At 45.7% G+C, this 20,782-nt stretch overlaps 2 protein-coding genes across 2 annotated transcripts in view; one reads left to right on the top strand and one right to left on the bottom strand.

Annotated features, from left to right (window-relative positions):
* The first annotated feature begins 455 nt into the window (after nt 1-455).
* On the top strand, nt 456-5,114 carry AGMAT (agmatinase). The gene is made up of 4 exons (XM_044913888.1): nt 456-645; nt 1,586-1,765; nt 3,594-3,678; nt 4,404-5,114. Exons 1-4 carry the CDS (start codon nt 487-489, stop codon nt 4,475-4,477), a joined length of 498 nt encoding a protein of 165 aa, XP_044769823.1. The 5' UTR covers nt 456-486; the 3' UTR covers nt 4,478-5,114.
* A 3,091-nt stretch (nt 5,115-8,205) lies between these two features.
* DNAJC16 (DnaJ heat shock protein family (Hsp40) member C16) overlaps nt 8,206-20,782 on the bottom strand; it is a 34,755-nt gene continuing 22,178 nt past the window's right edge. Inside the window, exons 7-14 of the mRNA XM_021683465.1 lie at nt 14,389-14,519; nt 12,634-12,817; nt 11,559-11,741; nt 11,332-11,408; nt 10,120-10,200; nt 9,918-10,016; nt 9,167-9,337; nt 8,206-8,651 (exon numbers count right to left, since the gene is read on the bottom strand). Of these exons, the coding sequence (XP_021539140.1) occupies nt 8,252-8,651; nt 9,167-9,337; nt 9,918-10,016; nt 10,120-10,200; nt 11,332-11,408; nt 11,559-11,741; nt 12,634-12,817; nt 14,389-14,519 (1,326 nt within the window). The 3' untranslated portion in view covers nt 8,206-8,251. The remainder of the gene's footprint in view (nt 8,652-9,166; nt 9,338-9,917; nt 10,017-10,119; nt 10,201-11,331; nt 11,409-11,558; nt 11,742-12,633; nt 12,818-14,388; nt 14,520-20,782) is intronic.

Raw genomic sequence — 20,782 nt, 5'->3', positions numbered from 1 at the left:
TTCCAGTTGTGGAAGTCTACCAGGGATTAACTAACTTTGGTTAATTAGTTTGAAAAAGAGGCAGAAGGGCCAAGGTGGTGGCAGCTCCAGAATTCATATATAGGAAGGACATATGGGTAGCATCCTCGTTGGTGGTGGGCGGGTATAGGTCTTTTCTGGAAGTCTGTGCTTGCCTAGCATTGATTTAGATTGCATGTTGCTTTCGGGTGGCTGGCGGGGTTGTTGGAGATTATGGAGAGAGAGCTGTCGATCCTCTGCCGGACTTCTCTGGGTCGATTATTCTGAGCGGCTAAGTGATTTGAAGACAGAAACCAGTTGCAGGGCTGGTCACCGAGGCCGGGTCTCCCATGGCTGTGAATGGTCAAGTTGGGAAGTCCGGGTAGCCTGGAGGGTGGCCGTGCTCAGGCCCCAGAAGGAGGCCTGGGCTCTGAGCTGCCTGTTGTCATCAGGCATGGCCCCGTGGGGCTGCTGCATGTGGACGCTCACATGGACACGGCTGACAAGGCCCTCGGAGAGAAGCTCTATCACGGGACGCCCTTCCGCCGCTGCGTGGACGAGGGTCTCCTGGACTGTAAGCGCGTGGTGCAGATCGGCATCCGGGGCTCCGCCATGACCTTGGATCCCTACAGATACAGCCGGAGCCAGGTGATAAGCTAAACGCCTCTTCCTCTGCCCCCAGCCTGCGAAGTGCATTTCTCTCTGGTGCCCATTCGGTGGTGGCTGCGGATTCCACGGGGGCTTTATTTATTTTTTTTAAATTTTTTTAAAGATTTTATTTTATTTATTTGACAGAGAGAAATCGAGAGAGGGAACACAAGCAGGGGGAGTGGGAGAGGGAGAAGCAGGCTTCCCGCCAAGCAGGGAGCCCGATGCGGGGCTCGATCCCAGGACGCTGGGATCATGACCTGAGCCGAAGGCAGACGCCTAACGACTGAGCCACCCAGGTGCCCCTCCACGGGGGCTTTAATAACCAAATTCAGAAAAACGGGACGGAAGGCCGAGTTTGCCCCAAGAGGGTCATGTGGAGCAGAGAGGAGAGAGGATGTGAGTTCATGAGGCAAAGGGGGCCTCATCGCTGGGGTGGGGAGAGAAGCCGAAACACACCAGCCTCTGCACTGTCGCTGGCTTCCCAACGAGCTGAGGAGGACCGAACCCAAGGCCAGTGGCCATCTTTCTAGTTCTTGTCCTCACCCCCACCGGGCACAGTGGCTCCCAGGGAAACGCGGATAACAAGATCCCAACAGGAAAGACCCAAGTCCCCTGCTTTTAGAGCGTGCAAGGGCCAGTCTACTGGACAGAGCTGTTCAGGAGGTGCTGAGTTTCTCCCTCTTACTCTATAGCCCAGCTTCTCTCTGATCCCATACCCCCCAGGTCAGCTTTGACTTACTCCCTGCTTCTTCACCAGCCGTCGCTCCTCCCTTCCTCACCAGTAGAAGGGGGAGGACAGTTCCCTCTTCGTGAAGATTGGGGGTCTGATGTCATGTGTACAGAAGCACTTAGCGTGGGGTTGGCACATAAGAAATGCCCAGTAAATGGCACCATGTAGAAGCCTCGACATCCTGCTCTTTACTTCCCACGTCCTCAGGGCTTCCGGGTGGTCCCGGCTGAAGACTGCTGGATGAAGTCCCTGGTTCCTCTGATGGGGGAGGTGAGGCAGCAGGTGGGCGGCAGACCCATTTATATCAGCTTTGACATCGACGGCTTGGATCCTGCCTATGCCCCAGGGACAGGCACCCCTGAAACTGCCGGGCTCACCCCTAGTCAGGTAAGGAGGTTCCACCAGGGACAATGCCTGGGGGTGAGGAGTCTCAACTCCCCACTTTCCTGGGACTTGTGAGTCTTCAGGATCAGGACAGGATTTTAAAAGCAGAGGGGTTAGGCCTTTAACTGTTCTCAGGGCTGACCATAGGTTGGACACTCTTGTTGAGTGAGTAGACGGACTTTGGCAAGGGCCCTCATTTCCTCTCTGGGATATAATAGTCTGTTATTTGAGCTTTCTGCCTCTGATCCTCCTATAGTTGGGGACGTATAGCAGTATCCCCTCTTAAAAACACCAAGCTTATCTTTCTGGGGTTACGCTTAAAAAGTGCTCATGGGGCGCCTGGGTGGCTCAGTTGGTTAAGCGACTGCTTTCGGCTCAGGTCATGATTCCGGAGTCCTGGGATCGAGTCCCACATCGGGCTCCCTGCTCAGCGGGGAGTCTGCTTCTCCCCCTGACCCTATCCCCTCTCATGCTGTTTCTCTCTCTCTCTCTCTCTCTCTCTTGCTCTCAAATAAATAAATAAATAAATAAAATTAAAAAAAAAAAAAAAAAAAATAAAAAGTGCTCATGGTGGGATTAACCACCTACCATGGAAGTTCAAGAGTTTTATTTTTTATTTTTTTTAATACTTTTTTTTTTTGAAGATTTTATTTATTTATTTGAGAGAGAGAGAATGAGAGACAGAGAGCATGAGAGGGAGGAAGGTCAGAGGGAGAAGGGGACTCCCTGCCAAGCAGGGAGCCCAATGCGGGACTCGATCCTGGGACTCCAGGATCATGACCTGAGCTGAAGGCAGTCGCTTAACCAACTGAGCCACCCAGGCGCCCGAAGTTCAAGAGTTTTAGAAACACCCAAATAAAGCTCTCTGAAGGTGGGCTGAGTGTAAACGCAGGAGGCAGAATCAGAGTGTGGTTATAATTAGAAGCGAGCTCCACAAGGTTAGCGCTGTTATTTCATGCACTACCCTGTCCTTGGAGTCTAGAATGGTGCCTGACATAAAGAGTAGGCACTCATAGATATCTGTGTGAATGAGTGAAGACCACTCACACCTGATCCGTTATCTTACCTCCTCTAAGAGAGGGGCCTGTGAGCAACTACCTCTCAAAGCCATTCTCTATCAGTTCCCCTCAGAGAGATTTCTAAAACACGTCCTCCTTCCTCAGCTTATCATTCTGGGCTTTTCACTGGCTGAATGGAAACTCTTTTAGATAAAGTGACCTCTTCCTACCATCCCCCTCACTTATCCTGTCTTCTGGCCACATCTAACTACTGTTATTTCTTTCCATCTTGGTGTCTTTCTGTCTGGGCTGCCCTACCCTTACCTGTCTGCTTGGTTAATTCCTTGGGCTAAGTGTTCCTGCTGCTTGGGGAGGGCTTCCCCCAGCTTTTCGGGCTGTTTCGTATTATACTTTTCTGCGCTTGCTTTTTTTTTTAAGTTTTTATTTTTTAAAGTAATCTCTACGCCTACTATGGGGCTCGAATTTACAACCCCGAGATCAAGAGTTGCATGCTCTACTGACTGAGCCAGCCAGGCGCCCCTACGCTTTGCTTTTCCTGAAGCCTGTAATGTACGAATGACTGGAATGATTGGCCTGCTTGTGTGTATTCCATCACACACGGACCCCTCGGGAGCAGGGGCTGTGCTTTGGCCTTTTGTGTCCCCATGATGCCCACCAGGGTGCCTGGCCGTCAGTAAATGTTTTTTGAGGGAAAGCGACAGTTCCAAGTCAAAGGGTGGGCATGTGCTGGGAGAGATGCACTGGGACCTCTATGGTTGCTTTTCATTGTGAGTGGTTACTGCTGTGGACAACTCGGGCTTGGTCTTGGACAGGCGCTGGAAATCATCCGGGGTTGTCAAGGCCTGAACGTGGTGGGTTGTGATCTTGTGGAAGTTTCGCCGCCCTACGATCCTTTTGGTGAGTAAGCGAGAATACCATGATCTGTAGGCAGCTGCTGGTTTAAATTATATTAATCTACTTAATAAGCAGAAGATGGATGGATCCTTTTGTATAACTTGGGAACCTGCTGCGTATGTTCTGCAGCGAAGAAAATAAACCTATTACTGCACACCTTACAAACATGAGCTAATTAACAAAACCCCTGGGAGGCGGCTATTATTGGTTTGCCTGCCCGACAGCAGAAGAGAAAGAAACCAGCCTATGGTTTATTAATAGGGTGGCATAGTTCTATCCTTCTTTGATAGTTCATTGAAAAGTGAATTACTGCATAAGTAATATTTATTAATATTAAAAAAAGTGGGTGGTTAGCTGGTTTAGGAGAGATATTCAAAGCAGATGCCATCCCAATAATTTCAACTTAGAGAAGCTTCCAGACTTAGGCCAATTAGTCTCAGAGGGTAGGTGATAAATACAATAGACACCATTATTAAAGGTTTTCCTTTGGGGGGAATCTGTTCTCAGAGTAAACAACGAACTGTCTGAATTTCAGAATGCTCTTTCTGAATGTTTGTTGGAGCGGAGTACCAGGGAAAGCGTGTCCACAGGGTGGCTGGGCAGCCCAGAGAAGAGCATGGGAGGGCGAATTTGGAAAGGCAGGCCGGAGGGAAGAGGGCGGAGTACCGAGAGGCTTGGCCTTGGGGGCAGCCTGCATGGTGTTCACCTTCCGTTTTGTCTCTTTGTAGGAAACACGGCCCTTCTGGCGGCTAACCTGCTGTTTGAGATGCTGTGTGCTCTCCCCAAAGTGACGGTCGTCTGAACCTTGTGCTCTCCCCAAAGTGACGGTCATCTGAACCTTGTGCTCTCCCCAAAGTGACGGTCGTCTGAACCTTGTGCTCTTCAAGATACAACAGGTTGTGCTGATGACAATTCTCAAGAATTTATGTGCAAGCAGTCTGAGTACTCAAAGAGTTTATGCCAGTAAAACTTTCCACTAAACAGTGTCCCCGGGGCCTATAAAACCAGGGCATTCAGTAGAACTCTAATCCAACAGCTAATATTTCTATGGAGTTTGAATGAACTAAAAACAGAGAAGCACTTGTGTTGTTTTGATGAAAGATGCTGGAGGATTAAGGGGAAAAGGGAGCCAAGGAGCATTTGGTTCAAGATGATCTAAAAATTGGAGAAGTGAAATAAAAAAGCCCTAGGACATAATCCTGCATAAACATCCCATATCTAGTTTCTTCCTTCACACTGTGGCTTCTCCTGAGGAACTCAGGGCTGCATCTGGGTTTTAGGACCACTGTGAACCTAAACAAAAAGTCTGAATGAAAGTAACATGCAGATCCTGATAAAGAAACTTCCCACTCAAAAGCCCAGGAGGGTGCACAGAATGTCTTTTCAACCAGACATCAGGTGGCCTCCAAAGAGCCCTTGGTGACCCTTCCTAACCCACTTCCTCCCTTTCGCATTATCTACTCTTGGAGCTGATGCACCCTCCGTGACGGCAACTCCTGAAATCTGCAGGGAAGATTCAGGCGTGGGTTGAGTTACATGCAAATTCAGTTTTGTCGCTAACGTGTCCACGGGCAAATCATCATCTCCCAATGCAAGAGCGACGCATAATCATCACACATTAAAATAGTTTATTTCTGTTTCCAGTCTGTAATATTCTCAAAACAAAAATAACATCAGCTTCAGTGCCTGTTCACAATACAAAACACAAACAACATAAAAAAAGACACCATTTGCCAAATAAGTTATTTGTTCCTAAGAGTATCAAAAGTGCAAAATATTCACCTTCTTTTCAGATCGGTCTCTAAAGTTCCATCCTCCTTGACAAAAGGAATGGACAGATTTAGCAGTTGCCACACTGCATTTGTGTTCAAGGGACAAGGTCAGGCATTTGGATGTGAGCGATATTTCATCTGCAAAGATATTTTGCCTCAGCTTTTAAAGAATTTTACTTAGGAAAAAAGTTGGAGTGTTTGCTTCTGATTTCTTTTTCCCAAACAGAGCAAATCACTTAAAAAAAACACATTCAGATTTCATTTCTTTTTAAATCAGGAAAACGTTCATGTACTGAATGAGGAGGAAATCAACCTACTAATTTGAAAAGTATGACCAAATTTGCATGGTTGGGAAGTGATGGCAGAGAGCGAGACCGTGGTGCCTAACAGAAGTCAGGGCAGTCTTGCTCATTGAAACGCTGCTGACTCAGAGCTGGGACAATCTCTTAGCCAAATTATGCCACCAGCACCTGGATGATAAAAAAATATTTGTAAGTAGGTGCATGTTCTACCAAGACTTGTTTTAGGCCAGTTTTCATCCCCAGCTGCTAAACACGATGTACCAGAAAAGCCTACTTCTAAAAACAAAACAATGTTGTCAGTCTCAAGATATTCAAAGACCAAGAAATTAACTTAAAACCAAAATCAGGTCTGTGTGATTTCACACAAGAGGAGGAGAAATGGTGGCATTGGCTGAGCATGACAAAGGCTCATACATTTGACACAAAAGTAAACAAATTCATGGAAACATTCAGGAGAAAAGGCTTGGGGGGTCAAGGGCAAAGTTAGTTCAAAGTAGAACCTTCCTAGTGTCCTCTTGGGGGACGTATCTTCCAGCCCCAAACAGACCTGTGAAATAATTTCTGCACTGAAACATTCACCGGGAATGTTTTTAATCCTATCTATTCTAACTTTCTTCGTACAAATAGAGGGTGCAGCTGTCTGTCTAAAGGTGCTTTTCATTTTAATGAGAAACATTTTTAAAGTGAACAAATCTGGGGGAGGTTTTGGTTTTCAGAAATTAAGGTTAGGGATCCATCCCATTAGTACCAGAAATTAAAAACCGACCACTGAACCAGAACACTACTCACATCAGCAACTTGGCCACAAAAGACCTAGAAAATAATTTTGAGGCTGGTGCATCAAGGAACCAAATGAATCCCTTAATCACACCTGCCTGGGCCAGGTGCCAGGAGATAGCAATCAGAGGAAGCATCCAATTTTTAGAGAATCATGTGGGGAAAAAAAGACTGGCAGTGATTTTTTTTCTTTTAAATAAAGCTATCGACTCCATGGAAATGATAGGAATTCCTGGGCTTAAATAATTTATTACTTGCCCCTATAGCTCAATGTTTAAATTGTTCAGGACCCAAATGGCTTTGTTTAAAGCAATGATGATTAAAGAAATACTAACTCAGTAAATGTCCCATCACTGATCCTGACACTTGGCTTTACAAAAGGCCAATGTGTTTTGACATCTGAACTGACCACTCTTTGAGGTTGCTCAAAATCCCCTGGTAATTTTGCGCCCCCCCCGCCCCCAAAAAGGCAAACTCTCTAACTGGTGGGTGTGATCCACTGCACACTGGAAGCCGGGGTGCTGATGGTAGGTCGGACCCTGTTACTGGTGAAGCAACTGTGAGTTAAGAGTGAAAGCAATTGAGCTATCGTAATATAGGTCAGAAGCTCAAAGCAAGCCTTTTGCCAAACAGGAGTCTAGAACAAGTCTTGGCTCACTTGTCACAAAAGAGGGCTCAAAGTTACAGCACTTCTGGGGGTTAACAGTGTTCAAAATACAATTGTTGAGAAATTCTTAAGTTCCTTGATACAAAGACATGTCTGGTATTTTATTAAAGAGACACCACCAGAGTGAAGAGGTTCCTCAAGCCTGACGCCTGTCAGGCAGGGGATTAAGGGAGGTGTCTTCAGTTTAACATCTACTGGTTTATAGCAGCTTATCTCTACGTCCAGAGAACAAGATTACAAATTATGGCTCCTAAGATTCATACCCTAAAATTGACAGAGGCAGAAAGGCATGTGAAAACAGACACATAAATGGCTCAGTCATTACAGTACTTCTTGCCGTGCAGATCCCTCCCTGGCCACGCTTAGCGCTGGGGGAGGTGGCTGATGGGACGCCTCAAGGGGTCACGTACGTCACTGCCCAGCTCCCCCTTCAAACCAAACTCACATGCAGGACCCCCACTTATCCCTAGCCTTGTAAAACCGTGGCTGACCAACTGCTGCAGGGGGATACCCCCCAAATACACTTTTAGCCACTGACTACCAGAAAAAACTATCAAATGTGAGACTGCTTGGAACCAGGCCTCTTTCAGGATGCAGGGCCTAGAAGCTGCTGTGGGCTGTCGTCCCACGGATACAGCATGCACTGGGCGTGGAAGCACGGCGGGGGCGGGGGCCCGGCCAGCACTCCAGGGCCTGCTGCCAGCCACAGCCCTGTGTCTCTCCCACAGCGCAGAGACAGGACAGGGGAGGGCGGTGGGAGCACAGGACAGGGATGACAAAGGAAGAGGGGATGAGCAGTCTCCTTTAAATAGTGCGGCATTCAAACGAGGGGAAAAAGAACCCAAAGCAAAATATTTTGATCTAAGGAATTCAACTTGAGGTGTTTTTCACTTCTAGGTTAGGTAGGACAGGACAAAGGAAAGATTCTTCTAGCCATTGTTCCGGAAGAATAATCTAGAATCTATTCTCTGTCCGTGGTGATAGGTCGAGTCCTGAAAAGACCTGTTCCCAGGGGCCTATTAAAAAGCCTGAAGAGTTAAAGTCTCTCTCGAGCTCCCTCAGTCTAGTTCAGGCCACGACGGGATATAAAACCTCTGTAAGGAGCCTTCGAGCAGGCGCTCCATCCATAAGGACAACTTGCTCAATTTCCCTTTGATGGGCCTGGGTCCAAGGCCACAGGAAGATTTCCCTCGAGTTTCGCCCAGATGGAGGGAAGAGTCAAGATCACCGCAGGACCCCACGGCCTCCTCCTCTTCCACTGCTTTCTGGGGCTTGAAGAGGCAGAAGTACTTCTTGTGACCGTTCAGGGCCAGCACGTAACCTGTGTAGTCACGCTCCATGAAATGCTTGTCGTATTGGTTTGGGATCGGGGCTGCATCCTGAGCAAATTCTAGCAAGTATTCCAGCCATTCTCTGTGTTTATCTAGACTCAGGAAGGAGAAGTGCAGGCAGCTGCTCCTGGTGGAAGGACACAGTGAAGATTTACGGAACTGCCTGACACACTGAATTGCAGGGAACGTGAATACCTCCGTCAGATCTCATGTAATAGGAGGTGGCTTTGTGTTGGATGGGGCCCGAATATGGAAAGAATGGAGGATTCCTGGGGGATGTGAGGGCTTCTGCAACAGCTCTAACAGTCCGCTGGCCCATTCCCTCCCGGCCCCTTGCCAGGTGCCCCTTAAGCACTCTCAGCGTCTGGCTTCAGGAAAACACACGACAGCTAGAGGACAGAGTTCCCCAAAAGGCTCAGGGCAGAAGACTGAGTGAGGTCAAACTCTTCTGTTCAGAAGCATCGGGACATGAAGTCGAGGAGAGAAAGGTGCCCTCATGACGGCTTAGATTTCTGGGCTCGAAAGGTCACAGCCAACATCTTGCTGCGTGCATAAAGGCCCTCACAGCGAAAGAGGAAGGGATGAAATTCTCCTCTGGTCCCCTCCTCTCCCTGCCTCTCCCTCTCTCCCACACGAGCTTACCCAGTGAATGTGTAGACCTCCAAAGCGAATTTCTGTAGTAGGCTGGTCTTGGTGGAATTTGACAGGATGAGGACCACGTTCATGTGGCCTGGCCTCAGGCGGACCAGGTTACTGGTGTACGTTACATCTGTGAGCTCCGTTACCTCCACAAAGCCTTTTTTAGGAATCTTGCTGTGGAGAAATAGTGAGGAATTAAGATGTTATCAGGCAGGAGAATGTCATTACTTTGAAAAGAAACAAGAGGAAGAAAATGCTGCATTCCAACCAGACTAGGTATGTTATTTAATATTCTGGAGCCTGACACATCGGCAGGATGGGGATAGTCCCCACTTGGTGGTCCCGGGCCTGCAAAGGGCCTTTCAGATGCTGCCGTTCACAGCTGGCGTAGAAGCGGCTTTAGGACAGGATGAAGGTGGTCGGCATAGTCACGGTGACGCACCCTTCTCTGCTTCTGGCTCGTCTAGCAACTCTGACATGCTTTGCTTCCTGCCCGCATTATTACATTTAAGACTGAGAGCCTGAAGGTACTGAGTAGAATGTAAGTAGGTCCTGTGTCTAAAGGCCTACGGGGTTTCAGTAAACACTAACCAGCAGCTGACTTTTCCCTAAATCCTCATCTCACACACAAGGAAGTGACCCAGAGTGCTTATATATGCTAGGTCCTCGAACACCGCGCTATCAGACTACAGGGCCTGTGGCTCTCCTGCCCGGGGGTGGGGGTCGGGTGGGTTTGGTGTCTTGTTAGAGAAACCTGCTGTTTTCTTTGGTGAAGGTTGGCTCAGTCTTCCCGGCCTTCTCATGAGCTTCCTCTTTATCTGGAGGGTTAGACTCTCGCTCATCGTTTGAGTCACTAAAGTAGGAAACAAGGAGTTTTAGAAAAGAAACAGTACCACAACCCGAGGTTTGGGGCTCACCCTTGAGAAATCACGCTGAGAAGCCACGGAGGCATTTACCTGAAAGCCTGAACGATGACGGTGCCAAAGAGGATAAAGAGGGCAGAGAAGACCAGGGACAGAAGGGGCATCATTTCCCGCCTGAAACGAAGTTAACAAACTCTGGTCAGCTCTAGATGGGTTGCTGAGATTATGTCCGTTAATGATATTGGGTTTCTTTTCCTTGGCTCAGACAAAACCAAAAGAACTCCAAACCAAAAGGCTTTCATATCAATAAACACATTCTAGTTTCATACAAATAAAGTTTTTTTTTTTTTTTGAGGGAAAGCAGAGATTTTCCCTCACCGTTTTAATTCAGGTTGCTTTTTCTACAAGTTTGATTATTTTGTCTCCATAGAATAGGCTGTGCTTAATAAGTTCTGCAGAAGGAAATAACAGGATTTATGCTGTCAATGTGGAGGAATATTCTGACGTCGAGGGTAGAAAGTCTGTGGAATTATTTCCTTTATTTTGATTTTTTTTTTCTGGCTAGAATAATTCAGACGTGGCACAGAGGTCGGAGGAGGAAGAAGACAGTGACCTTGCACAACGTCCTCTAGGACTGGTGCTGTAACATTTTGTTTCCCCACAAACACTACTCAAAGGCCTGTCAGTTTTCAGGAGCTGTGCTGGGTGCCAGGAATCACAAACACAAATGAGATGTGGTTCTACCCTTCAGGAGCTCACGGTATTATTGGGGGTGGGAGTGGGAGGGCCCTCCCTTCTCTGCTTAACTCACTGACTGGCTTGTACAGCTCTACACTGGCCTCCACGTGTGTCGGGCCCCGGACTGGGTGCCAGGGGTGCCCTGATGAAGAGGACAGGCCCAGTGGTTAAGGGGCAATCAGCAAATATGTAAAAAGTGAAGTTACTGAAAGAACAAGGGGGGATGCCTGGGTGGCTCAGTCAGTTAAGCGTCTGCCTTCGGCTCAGCTCACGATCCCAGGGTCCTGGGACTGAGCCCCACATCAGGCTGCCTGCTCAGGGGGGAGCCTGCTTCTCCCTCTCCCACTCCCCCTGCTTGTGTTCCCTCTCTCGCTATCTGTCAAATAAATAAATAAAATCTTTAAAAAAAAGAAAAAGAAAAAGGGAACAGTTGTTGAAGATGTGTAAACATTCTTCCACTTGCCTGTACTGAGTATACACTGAAATCAAAGAAAGATTCTTTTCAAGAGAAAAAAGTGGTTCTACTATCAGTGGAGAAAAAGAAATTCACTGTAGCAATACTCCTACCAGTTGTTGTGAAATATGCTGTCCCAGCAGTCTGAGATGTAGTCAGAAGCAGAGTAGAACCACCGGAGGAGAAAGATCTATGGAGGGAGAAAATGTGTGATGGTCAGGACTGAGCCCCCGAGCCTGGGTGAAGTCCTTGCCCAGCACAGCGTGCTGCCGGCCTCTGCTTGGGCTCTGGGGGCTCACCAGCCCTGCCCGGCGCCCCCTCTCCCGGGCCACGTTCTTACAGGGGCAAGTTCATCTGTCAGGTCCGGGAGCACAGCTTCTGAGGACAGCAGAGCGGGGTCTCTGCGCAGCTGGTCAAGATAGCCCAAAAGCGTGAATTTATCACTCTCACTCCCTGTCCAGGGAGCCTCCAGGGTTTTATACACCACCCTTCCTCCCGTGGTGCGCCTTTCCAAGATAGACACCTGGGGGAAAAGAAGAAACCATTAGAAGTCTTCAAGTTTGCTTGTTTTTTTTTCAGGGAGGATGGAAAAAGGATCCAGTGAAGTCAGCAGTAAGCTCAAACACGAATATGGATGGGTATAAAATACGTGCAAGAGATCTTAGTTTCTTCTGACAAAGGAAACCATGTTTATGGTGACTTTCCAAAGCTTCTGCTAGAAGTTAAAGCTCTTTCTTCTGAGTAGACTTTTTCCTATAACCTCTGACTTAATATTATAATAAGGAACTTCAGTTTTTTAGAGAGAGTTTCCATGATGACCAAAACGATGACAAAGACAGGGAAGAATTGAATGCTTCTGTAGAGCGATGACAAAGGAGGGGAAGGGAAGGAGAGATCAATTAAAATGAAATGAAAGAGGGCAGAAGTAAAGGAGGGAGATTTTACTGGTAGCCTAAGGAAGATTTTACAAACTACGTACTCTATTTTTTTTTTTTTTAAGTAGGCTCCACACCCAGCCTGGAGCCCAATGTGGGGCTTGAACTCATGACCCTGAAATCAAGATCTGAGCTGAGATCAAGAGTCAGACGCTTAACTGACTGAGTCACCCAGGCATCCCTTCCGAACTAGGCACTCTAAGATTACACCCGCCATGGGGAAAAAAATGGTGAGAAGAACTGATGCTCCTGAACCTTTACTCACAGGAAAGATGCTTTCTGTGAAGGTCTAAGACTGAAAATCTAGGAGGTGAAATCACTAGGATAAAAGACTATTTCAAGAGTAGGCTTTCAAAACAGGCTCAGAGATTTCTGGATTTCCTGGAATCTGTATTCAAAACTCCCAAAGAAGGGAGAAACAGAGTTCAGGTGCCACGAGCATGTCAAGAGCTTAGAATAAGAAGAGAATTCATGACTCACCGCTGATTTTCCTTGAAACGTATCAATGTCTGGTAGTAAGGTGTTGGCAAACTCTTGCTGTCGATTGCTGTAGACGTGCACGAATCTCACTGTGTCTTGTGTGTTTGCCAGGGCAAAGGACAGGAAAGCCTCAAAGGGTTTACTCAACTTGGTAGCCTCGGGGGTCAGTAAAACCACACAGTACCTGCATAACGACAAAAGAGGACTTTATAATCCATCTCCGAGGCTGAGGCTAGAACAAGAGAAGGTGAAGAAGAGGCATGTGTGTTTTACAGAAGTGAATATAGTTTACTAATAGAAGCTGTATGTTAGAAGTCTCTAACGTCTCTAACGTCATCAGTGACTTGCTTCTGGGTGAGATGGGTGAGATCTTCCCCAAACCAAATGTTACCATACTTAGGAATTTCTTTTAAGGCAGTGGCCTCTGAATCCTTTCAGAAGCCAGCTATTCTGGTGCCTCCACCACAGGCAGGGCTGGTCAAATCTGCTTCGGGCCATTAGATTGCACAGGGACACGTCACCTCTTGGAGGTGAGCAAAGACCCGAATGGGGTGTGCCGTATGGGGAAAGGGGTCAGGGTTCCAGGCAGAGAGAACTGCGAGCGCAAAGAACCCCTGGATGGAGAGAGACTGGACCCAGCACACAGTTCCAGGAAGATCACTGGCTGCTGTGTGGAGAAGGCACAAGAGGGGAATGGAACGGAAGCTGAGCCTGGTTAGAAGGCTAGCACCGGGGTCTCCAGAGCTGGTGGTGGTAAAAAAGGTGAGAGGTGTGTGGATCTGGGATAGTTTCTGAAGGCCATGCACACAACAATCCCTGGAGTCCATGATAGTCTTCTTTATATCGAATTCAAGTCTTCTTCTCTCTTAGTCTTATAAAGGAATCAGAAAAACTGGAAACATAGGGAAGTTTTCTCACTTTAAACAATACTGTAGTTGTATTTTCAAATAAGATGACAAGTATGTTTTCCTCCTTTCCATATCTAGACACATTGCACAACAGCCCTACATTTAAAGCCACTGACTCATTAATCTGAAAGGTGTCTAATAAATATTTCCCTTGTATTTCGACTTTTTAAGATACTCTGTATGAATAAGTATGCTTCAGCCTTCCCATTCCCAGCTAATTCTCTGAACATTTCTTCAGTGTCCTACACTTCCCTAGGGTTAGTGTTTTCCCAGCTCCCCACCCCAGGCCTCTGAAGGCTGGCCCTGCATGCGGCCCCTAGTAGGAGCAGTGACTTGCTCATCCAGGCTTCTTTAAAATGACCCAGCCTCCGGATGCCTGGGTGGCTCAGTTGGTTAGGCGTCTGCCTTCGGCTCAGGTCATGATCCCAGGGTCCTGGGATCGAGCCTCACATCAGGCTCCCTGCTCAGCGGGGAACCTGCTTCTCCCTCTCCCTCTCCCTCTGCCTGCCGCTCCCCTCTGCTTGTGCTCTCTCTTTCTCTTTCTGACAAATAAATAAAATCTAAATACATACATACATACATACATACATAAATAAATAAAGTGACCCAGCCTCTCCTTGACAGCTGGCTAAAGTCTACTCATCCTTCTGGCCTCAGCTAAAGGGTTATGAATTAGGGAGATCTTCTCTGACCCCAGGCCAGGCTGACACCCTGGATTAATACACCCCACTACTAACATAAAGAATAAGTTCTGATGTCACAGGTCGATGTTTAATTGCCCGGTAGAGAAATGCGATGTGGCCCCTCTCTTGCAACGACAAGCAGAGGCAAAGCCTGGAGTCCTTACTTCCTCTGTCGGTGAGACCGCTTTACGGGGCAGAGCTCATGGAAGAACTTCTGGCTGGTGAGCCTGGCTGCCAGTAGATACTTGTTTTGGGTGAGGAAGTCGTCAATGACCCGTTTCTTCATACCTCGGGCCTGCAGAAAAACCAAGGAACAGCTGAGTTTTATGCCCTTTTCTCACTGCAAGTGGGCTTTACTTAAAGCTTAAAAAAACAACGTGGCTGACCCATGATACTGTAACAGCGGTGTATGGTGACAGATGGTAGCCACACTCGTGGTGAGCACAGCATACAGAGAAGCCAAATCACTATCTTGTATACCTGAAACTACTGTCACGCTGTATGTAAACTATACTCAAGGAAAAAAGTCATTAAAAAAAAAAAACTGGAAAAAAATATCTGGCTTACCCAGGCTAAAGTAATACAACAAATAAGACAGATCTGTTTGAGCAAATAAACATTAGTGATCTATTTCAACAGTGCAGGGCTGAAAGCAATGGTGGAGCTATCTCATGTCAAAGGAAAATCAAGTGTCTTTTCCACTGAAGAATTTTTGTATACGGTTACATGCTGGCAGATTTAAAAAGTCGGTTTGGGGGCGCCTGGGTGGCTCAGTCGTTGGGCATCTGCCTTCGGCTCAGGTCATGATCCCAGGATCCTGGGATTGAGCTCTCCATTGGGCACCCTGCTCAGCGGGAAGACTGCTCCTCCCTCTCCCACTCCCCCTGCTTGTGTTCCCTCTCTCGCTATGTCTCTGTCAAATAAATAAATAAAATCTTTAAAAAAGAAAAAATAAGATGGACAGCAAACTGAACAATTAAAAATAAACTCCATAGTTAGTAAGTATAAAAGGCAGACTACAAAACTGTATGATGGCCACTTTGTTATTATTAGTTTTTGTGCATTTTGGAGGATTGAAATTATATATAAAGTAGGTTGTCTGACTACAATCTAGAAATCCATATAAAATGTAAACAAGAAAATCCCTACATGTTAAGGAACATACTTGAATCACCTGCTTATGTCAGAAGAGCCTATCAGATATTAAGAAAATACTCTGAATTTTTTTTAAAGATTTATTTATTTGTTAGAGAGAGAGAGACTGAATGAGTGGGAGGGGCAGAAAGGGAGGGAGAGAGAATCTCAAGCAGACTCCCCGCTGAGCATGGAGCCTGACTTGGGGCTCCATCCCACGACCATGAGATCATGACCTGACCCCAAAACAAGAGTAGAACACTTAACCAACTGTACCACCCAGATGCCCCATGAATTTGAATGACTCATGATAGTACTATTTATAAACCCTTGGGTACAGATAAAGCCATACTTGGAGGGTAATGTTACAATGAATAAAACAGAAAAATTAATGACCTAGATGCCCATATCAAGTTAAAAAGAAACAGCAAAAAATTTGAAGGGGTAAAGAAATAATAAAGATAAAAATAGAGATCCATGAAGCAAAACAAACACAGAAAAAGGAGAAGAAAGAATTAACAGAGCCAAAGCTGGCTCTCTGGGAGAGCTAATAAAATTGACAAACCACTGGAAAAATCTATCATGCAAACGAGAAAGCACAAGTAACCATTATCAAGGATGACAAGGAGGAATCACCACCTACGTGTAAAAGTTAAAAGAAAAATTTATTTAAATTTGAAAATTAAGATGAGATAGACAAATTTCTAGAAAACTATAGCAGTATCTGAAAAAATAGAAAGCTTAAATAGTTGTGTAACCGTTAAAGAAGGTGAACTGGTGGCAGTCAGAGATCTTTCCTTAAACACAAACTCAAGGCCCAGATGGCGTTACAGATGGTTTTGATGAAACTTTCAAGAGGACAATCCAATCTTACATAAAGTCTTCTTGAGAACAGAAAAAGGGACAGTGCACCCACCTCACTTCATGATGCAAAGCCTCACATGGGCATCAGGAGAAAGGAAAGCCAGAAGTCAACCTCATTTCTGGACACAAATGCAAAAATCCTCAACAAAGTACTAGCAAATTGAATCCAGCAATATGTTGAAAGCATAATACAAATCATGATCTTGTTGGACTTACCTGATGAACTCAAATTAGGTTGAACATTAAAAAATGAATTAATGTATTTAGCACATTTTAGAAGACAAAATATTAAAGAAGAAAAATCAGGATAATCTCAATGGCTGTGGAAAAATCCATCTGATAAAAACCAATACCATTCAGGTCATTAATGAATAGAAGGGAACTTCCTTATCCTGATGAAGGTGGCTATAAAAAGCCTTCTGCAAACATCATACTTATGGGGGACACGGAGATCAAGAAAAAGGATGCCCTGATCACTACATTTCTTTCTTTTTAAGATTTTATTTATTTATTTTAGGGGAAGAGAGAGAGAGAGAGGGAGCATGTGTATGCTCGCACATGTGAGCAGGAAGGGGAGCAGAGGGAGAGGGAGAGAATCTCCAGCAGACTCCCAGCTGAGCGCGAAGCCTGACATGGGGCTCGTTCCCATGACCTGAGATCATGACCTGAGCCAAAATCAAGAGTCAGATGCTCAACTGACTGAGCCACCCAGGAACCCCCTCCATCACTACATTTCTATCCGTCACACCAGAGGTCACAGTAAAGTAAGAAAAAGAAATAAAACAGAAGCAAAACTGCCATTAATCTCAGATGATATGTTTGTGTATTTAGCAAACCCCAAAGATGGTACAGATAAGTTATTTCAATCAGTAAGAGAGTTTAGCAAGATTTCTGGACACAAAGTCAATGTTTAAACATCAATTGTAGGGGCGCCTGGGTGGCTCAGTTGGTTGAGCGTCTGACTCTCGGTTTTGGCTCAGGTCATGATCTCAGGGTTGTGGGATCCAGCCCATAGGGTTCTGTGCTCAGCTGGGAGTCTGCTGGTGATTCTCTCTCTCCTTCGCCCTCTGCCCCTCCCCCCAACTCACAAGCACACACTCTTTCTAAAAATAAATAAATCTTTAAAAAAATCAATTGTATTACTTAATACCACCAAACAGAAAATGCAGTAAAAAAGATACCCTTTTGGGGCGCCTGGGTGGCTCAGTTGGTTGGACGACTGCCTTCAGCTCAGGTCATGATCCTGGAGTCCCGGGATCGAGTCCCGCATCGGGCTCCCTGCTCAGCGAGGAGCCTGCTTCTCCCTCTGACCCTCCCCCCTCTCATGTACTCTCTCTCATTCTCACTCTCTCAAATAAATAAATAAATCTTTAAAAAAAAAAAAAAAAAAAAAAAAAAAAAAAGATACCCTTTTCGGGTGCCTGGGTGGCTCAGTCGTTAAGCGTCTGCCTTCAGCTCAGGTCATGATCCCTGGGTCCTGGGATCGAGCCCCACATCGGCCTCCCTGCTTGGCAGGAAGCCTGCTTCTCCCTCTCCTACCCCCTCTGCTTGTGTTCCCTCTCTCACTGTGACTCTCTCTGTCAAATAAATAAAATCTTTAAAAAAAAAAAAAAGATACCCTTTTCAATAGCATTAAAAAATATGAGGTACCTAGAAATAAGCTGGAAAAAAAGTACGATCTTCACAGAGAAAATTATAAAAGCTTATAGAGACATATTACAGAACACCTAAACAAATGAAAACAGATATATGATGCTCATAGGTTGGAAGGCTAATTTTTGCCAAGATGCGTGTTCTTCCCAAACTTATTTAAGGAGTCAATACAAACCCAATAAAATCCCAACACGTTTGTTGGTTTTGATGGGAACTTGACAGACAGAATGTAATATGTATATAAAACATACAAAAGACCAAGAATAGCCAAGATGCTATTGAAGAAGCTCCCCCATCCTCCTAAAATCCAAAAAACAAAGTGGGAGGATTTGCTCTGTGAGTTATCAAGACTATTTCTTTTTTTTTTTTTTTTAAGATTTTATTTATTTGACAGAGAGAGACACAGCGAGAGAGGGAAAACAAGCAGGGGGAGTCAGAGAGGGAGAAGCAGGCTTCCTGCGGAGCAGGGAGCCCGATGCGGGGCTCGATCCCAGGACCCTGGGATCATGACCTGAGTTGAAGGCAGATGCTTGACCATCTGAGCCACCCAGGCGCCCCTCAAGACTATTTGCAAATGGCCAATACCTAAGTATAAAAGGCAAACTATAAAGCTTTTAGAAGCTCCGTGAAGGGATTATCTTTATTATCTTGATGTAGGGGAAGATGTCTTAAACAGTAAACAAACAGAACCAATCAATCATAAAGGAAAATGTTGGCACGAGTGAATACGTTAAAAGTAAGAACATATGTTCATCAAAAAGACGCCAAATGCAAGAATATAGTCACAGCAGCACTGGTCAAATCACTAAAAACTGGGAAAAGCAAAAAGTCTGTCAGCAGCAGCCTGGACAGATACACTGTAGTATATTCATGCCAACACGTATGAACCTCACAAACATAAGCTGACAAAAGCCAGACACTGCATGATTTCAGTTGTATAAATAACTGGTACAAATCATTAGCAAAAAGGCAGACAATTCAATAGGGAAAAAATGGGTAAAACACTTGACAGTCATGTCACAAAAGGAGAAATCCAAAAGGCCCATCATCCGCTTTCTTGTGATTAAGGGAAATGCACAGCAGAATCACAATGAGATACCATTAATCAGTCAACTCAGAAAAATTAAATCGAACTGGTGTTGGCAAGGATGTGGAGCAATGAAACTTTCACACGTGACTGGTGGAAATGTAAACTGGTAACATCACTTCGGAAAACATTACCTAGAGAAGCTGGAGATGCGCAGACCCCAGGACCCAGCGATTTTGCAACCAGATATACCCGGGAAGCAACAGTTCTCAAAACTTTCTGGTCTCAGAACACCTTTATGCTTTTTTTTTTTTAAGATTTTATTTATTTGCGAGAGAGAGAATGAGAGACAGAGAGCATGAGAGGGAGGAGGGTCAGAGGGAGAAGCAGACTCCCTGCTGAGCAGGGAGCCTGATGCGGGACTCGATTCCGGGACTCCGGGATCATGACCTGAGCCGAAGGCAGTTGCTTAACCAACTGAGCCACCCAGGCGCCCCATATGCTTTTTTTTTTTTTAAAGTAGGCTCCATGCCCAACATGGGACTTGAACTCATGACCCTGAGATCAAGAGTCACAGCTAGGTGTCCCTGGATTCAGGAAACTTTTAATACTTTGTTAAGTTTAAACTCACTGATCACCTTGCACTAAAATGGATCTTTTACTCAGGCATTTTTTTTTTTTTTTTAAGATTTTATTTATTCGACAGAGAGAGACACAGCGAGAAAGGGAACACAAGCAGGGAAGTGGGAGAGGGAGAAGCAGGCTTCTCGCCAAGCAGGGAGCCCGATGTGGGGCTTGATCCCAGGACCCTGGGATCATGACCTGAGCTGAGGGCAGATGCTTAACGACTGAGCCACCCAGGTGCCCCTACTCAGGCATGATTTTTAAAAATCATGCATTCATTGGTCATTTGGAAAATATTGGTTCTGATCTTCCAAATGCTGATGAATTTTATTATACATATAAAAAAAAGCACACAGATGAACCAATCTCATCAGAAAGTTTTGAGAAGCTCATAATGGCCGATACAAATTTTTCAGAATTCTGATTTTCTTGGAAGCCTGAATTTTATCATTGGCAACACATACTGTCAGTTGCTTCCCTTAAAGTGCTAGGCTCACTATGTTCAGTTTTTAGGAAATATCTGTAACAAACCCAAGTCTGAATAACCCTAGCTGTCTGTCAGTTATTCTTTCAAGTAAAAACAATGTTCCATTAAAAAAGGGGGCTAGTTCAAAACTCACGAGTTAAGTCATCACACAAATGCTTACCCTCCAGACAACAATCTTTATACTCTGGCACACAGCAGTGTTCCTATTTTGTCACACAGAATGTTAAAAATACCCAAAAGACGTGTACTCAGGGGTCAATCTATTTATTAATAAAATTAATACCTGCTACTGCTTCATCAAAGGTGTTAAGTGATAAAGGAGTGTTGTTTCTGTTTGTTTTTATGGTGAGTGCTTAGGAGAGAAAAACAGATGCTTATTGGTAGTCTGGGGCCCAGGCCTGGGTTTATGTCCTGGGTTGTGACTTGGTTTATGCACTGGGTTAGGTCCTGGGCTTAAGCACTGGGTTAGGTCCTGGGCTTACGCACTGGGTTAGGTCCTGGGCTTATGCACTGGGTTAGGTCCTGGGCTTATGCACTGGCAGTTTCTTCCACCACAGCTCTCACACCATCGGTGCAAGTGTCAACACAGAGAAAAAGGACAAATTACGTCTCCGTGTTGTTTTGATCTCACAGACTTCTCACCCCCACCCCAGGGTCTGTGAACCTCATTCTGAAAACTGCTGTCCTAGAGAAACCCAGATAGACTGAGATACCCATGATGTTCATGACAACACAGCTCCTAAAGCCCCGAAATGCCCACTGATGGAAG

Source organism: Neomonachus schauinslandi, chromosome 4 (genome assembly GCF_002201575.2).
Source record: "Neomonachus schauinslandi chromosome 4, ASM220157v2, whole genome shotgun sequence".
Taxonomy (NCBI): domain Eukaryota; kingdom Metazoa; phylum Chordata; class Mammalia; order Carnivora; family Phocidae; genus Neomonachus; species Neomonachus schauinslandi.
Note: the sequence above shows the minus strand (reverse complement) of the source record. Positions and strands in the feature narration are given on the sequence as shown.

Excerpts from the sequence above, each read along its gene's own strand:
- AGMAT (XM_044913888.1), top strand. The coding sequence starts at position 487 with ATGGACACGGCTGACAAGGCCCTCGGAGAGAAGCTCTATCACGGGACG. Across the intron at positions 1,766-3,593 it reads CCGGGCTCACCCCTAGTCAG|GCGCTGGAAATCATCCGGGG; the intron begins GTAAGGAGGTTC and ends GGTCTTGGACAG. Across the intron at positions 3,679-4,403 it reads GCCGCCCTACGATCCTTTTG|GAAACACGGCCCTTCTGGCG; the intron begins GTGAGTAAGCGA and ends GTCTCTTTGTAG.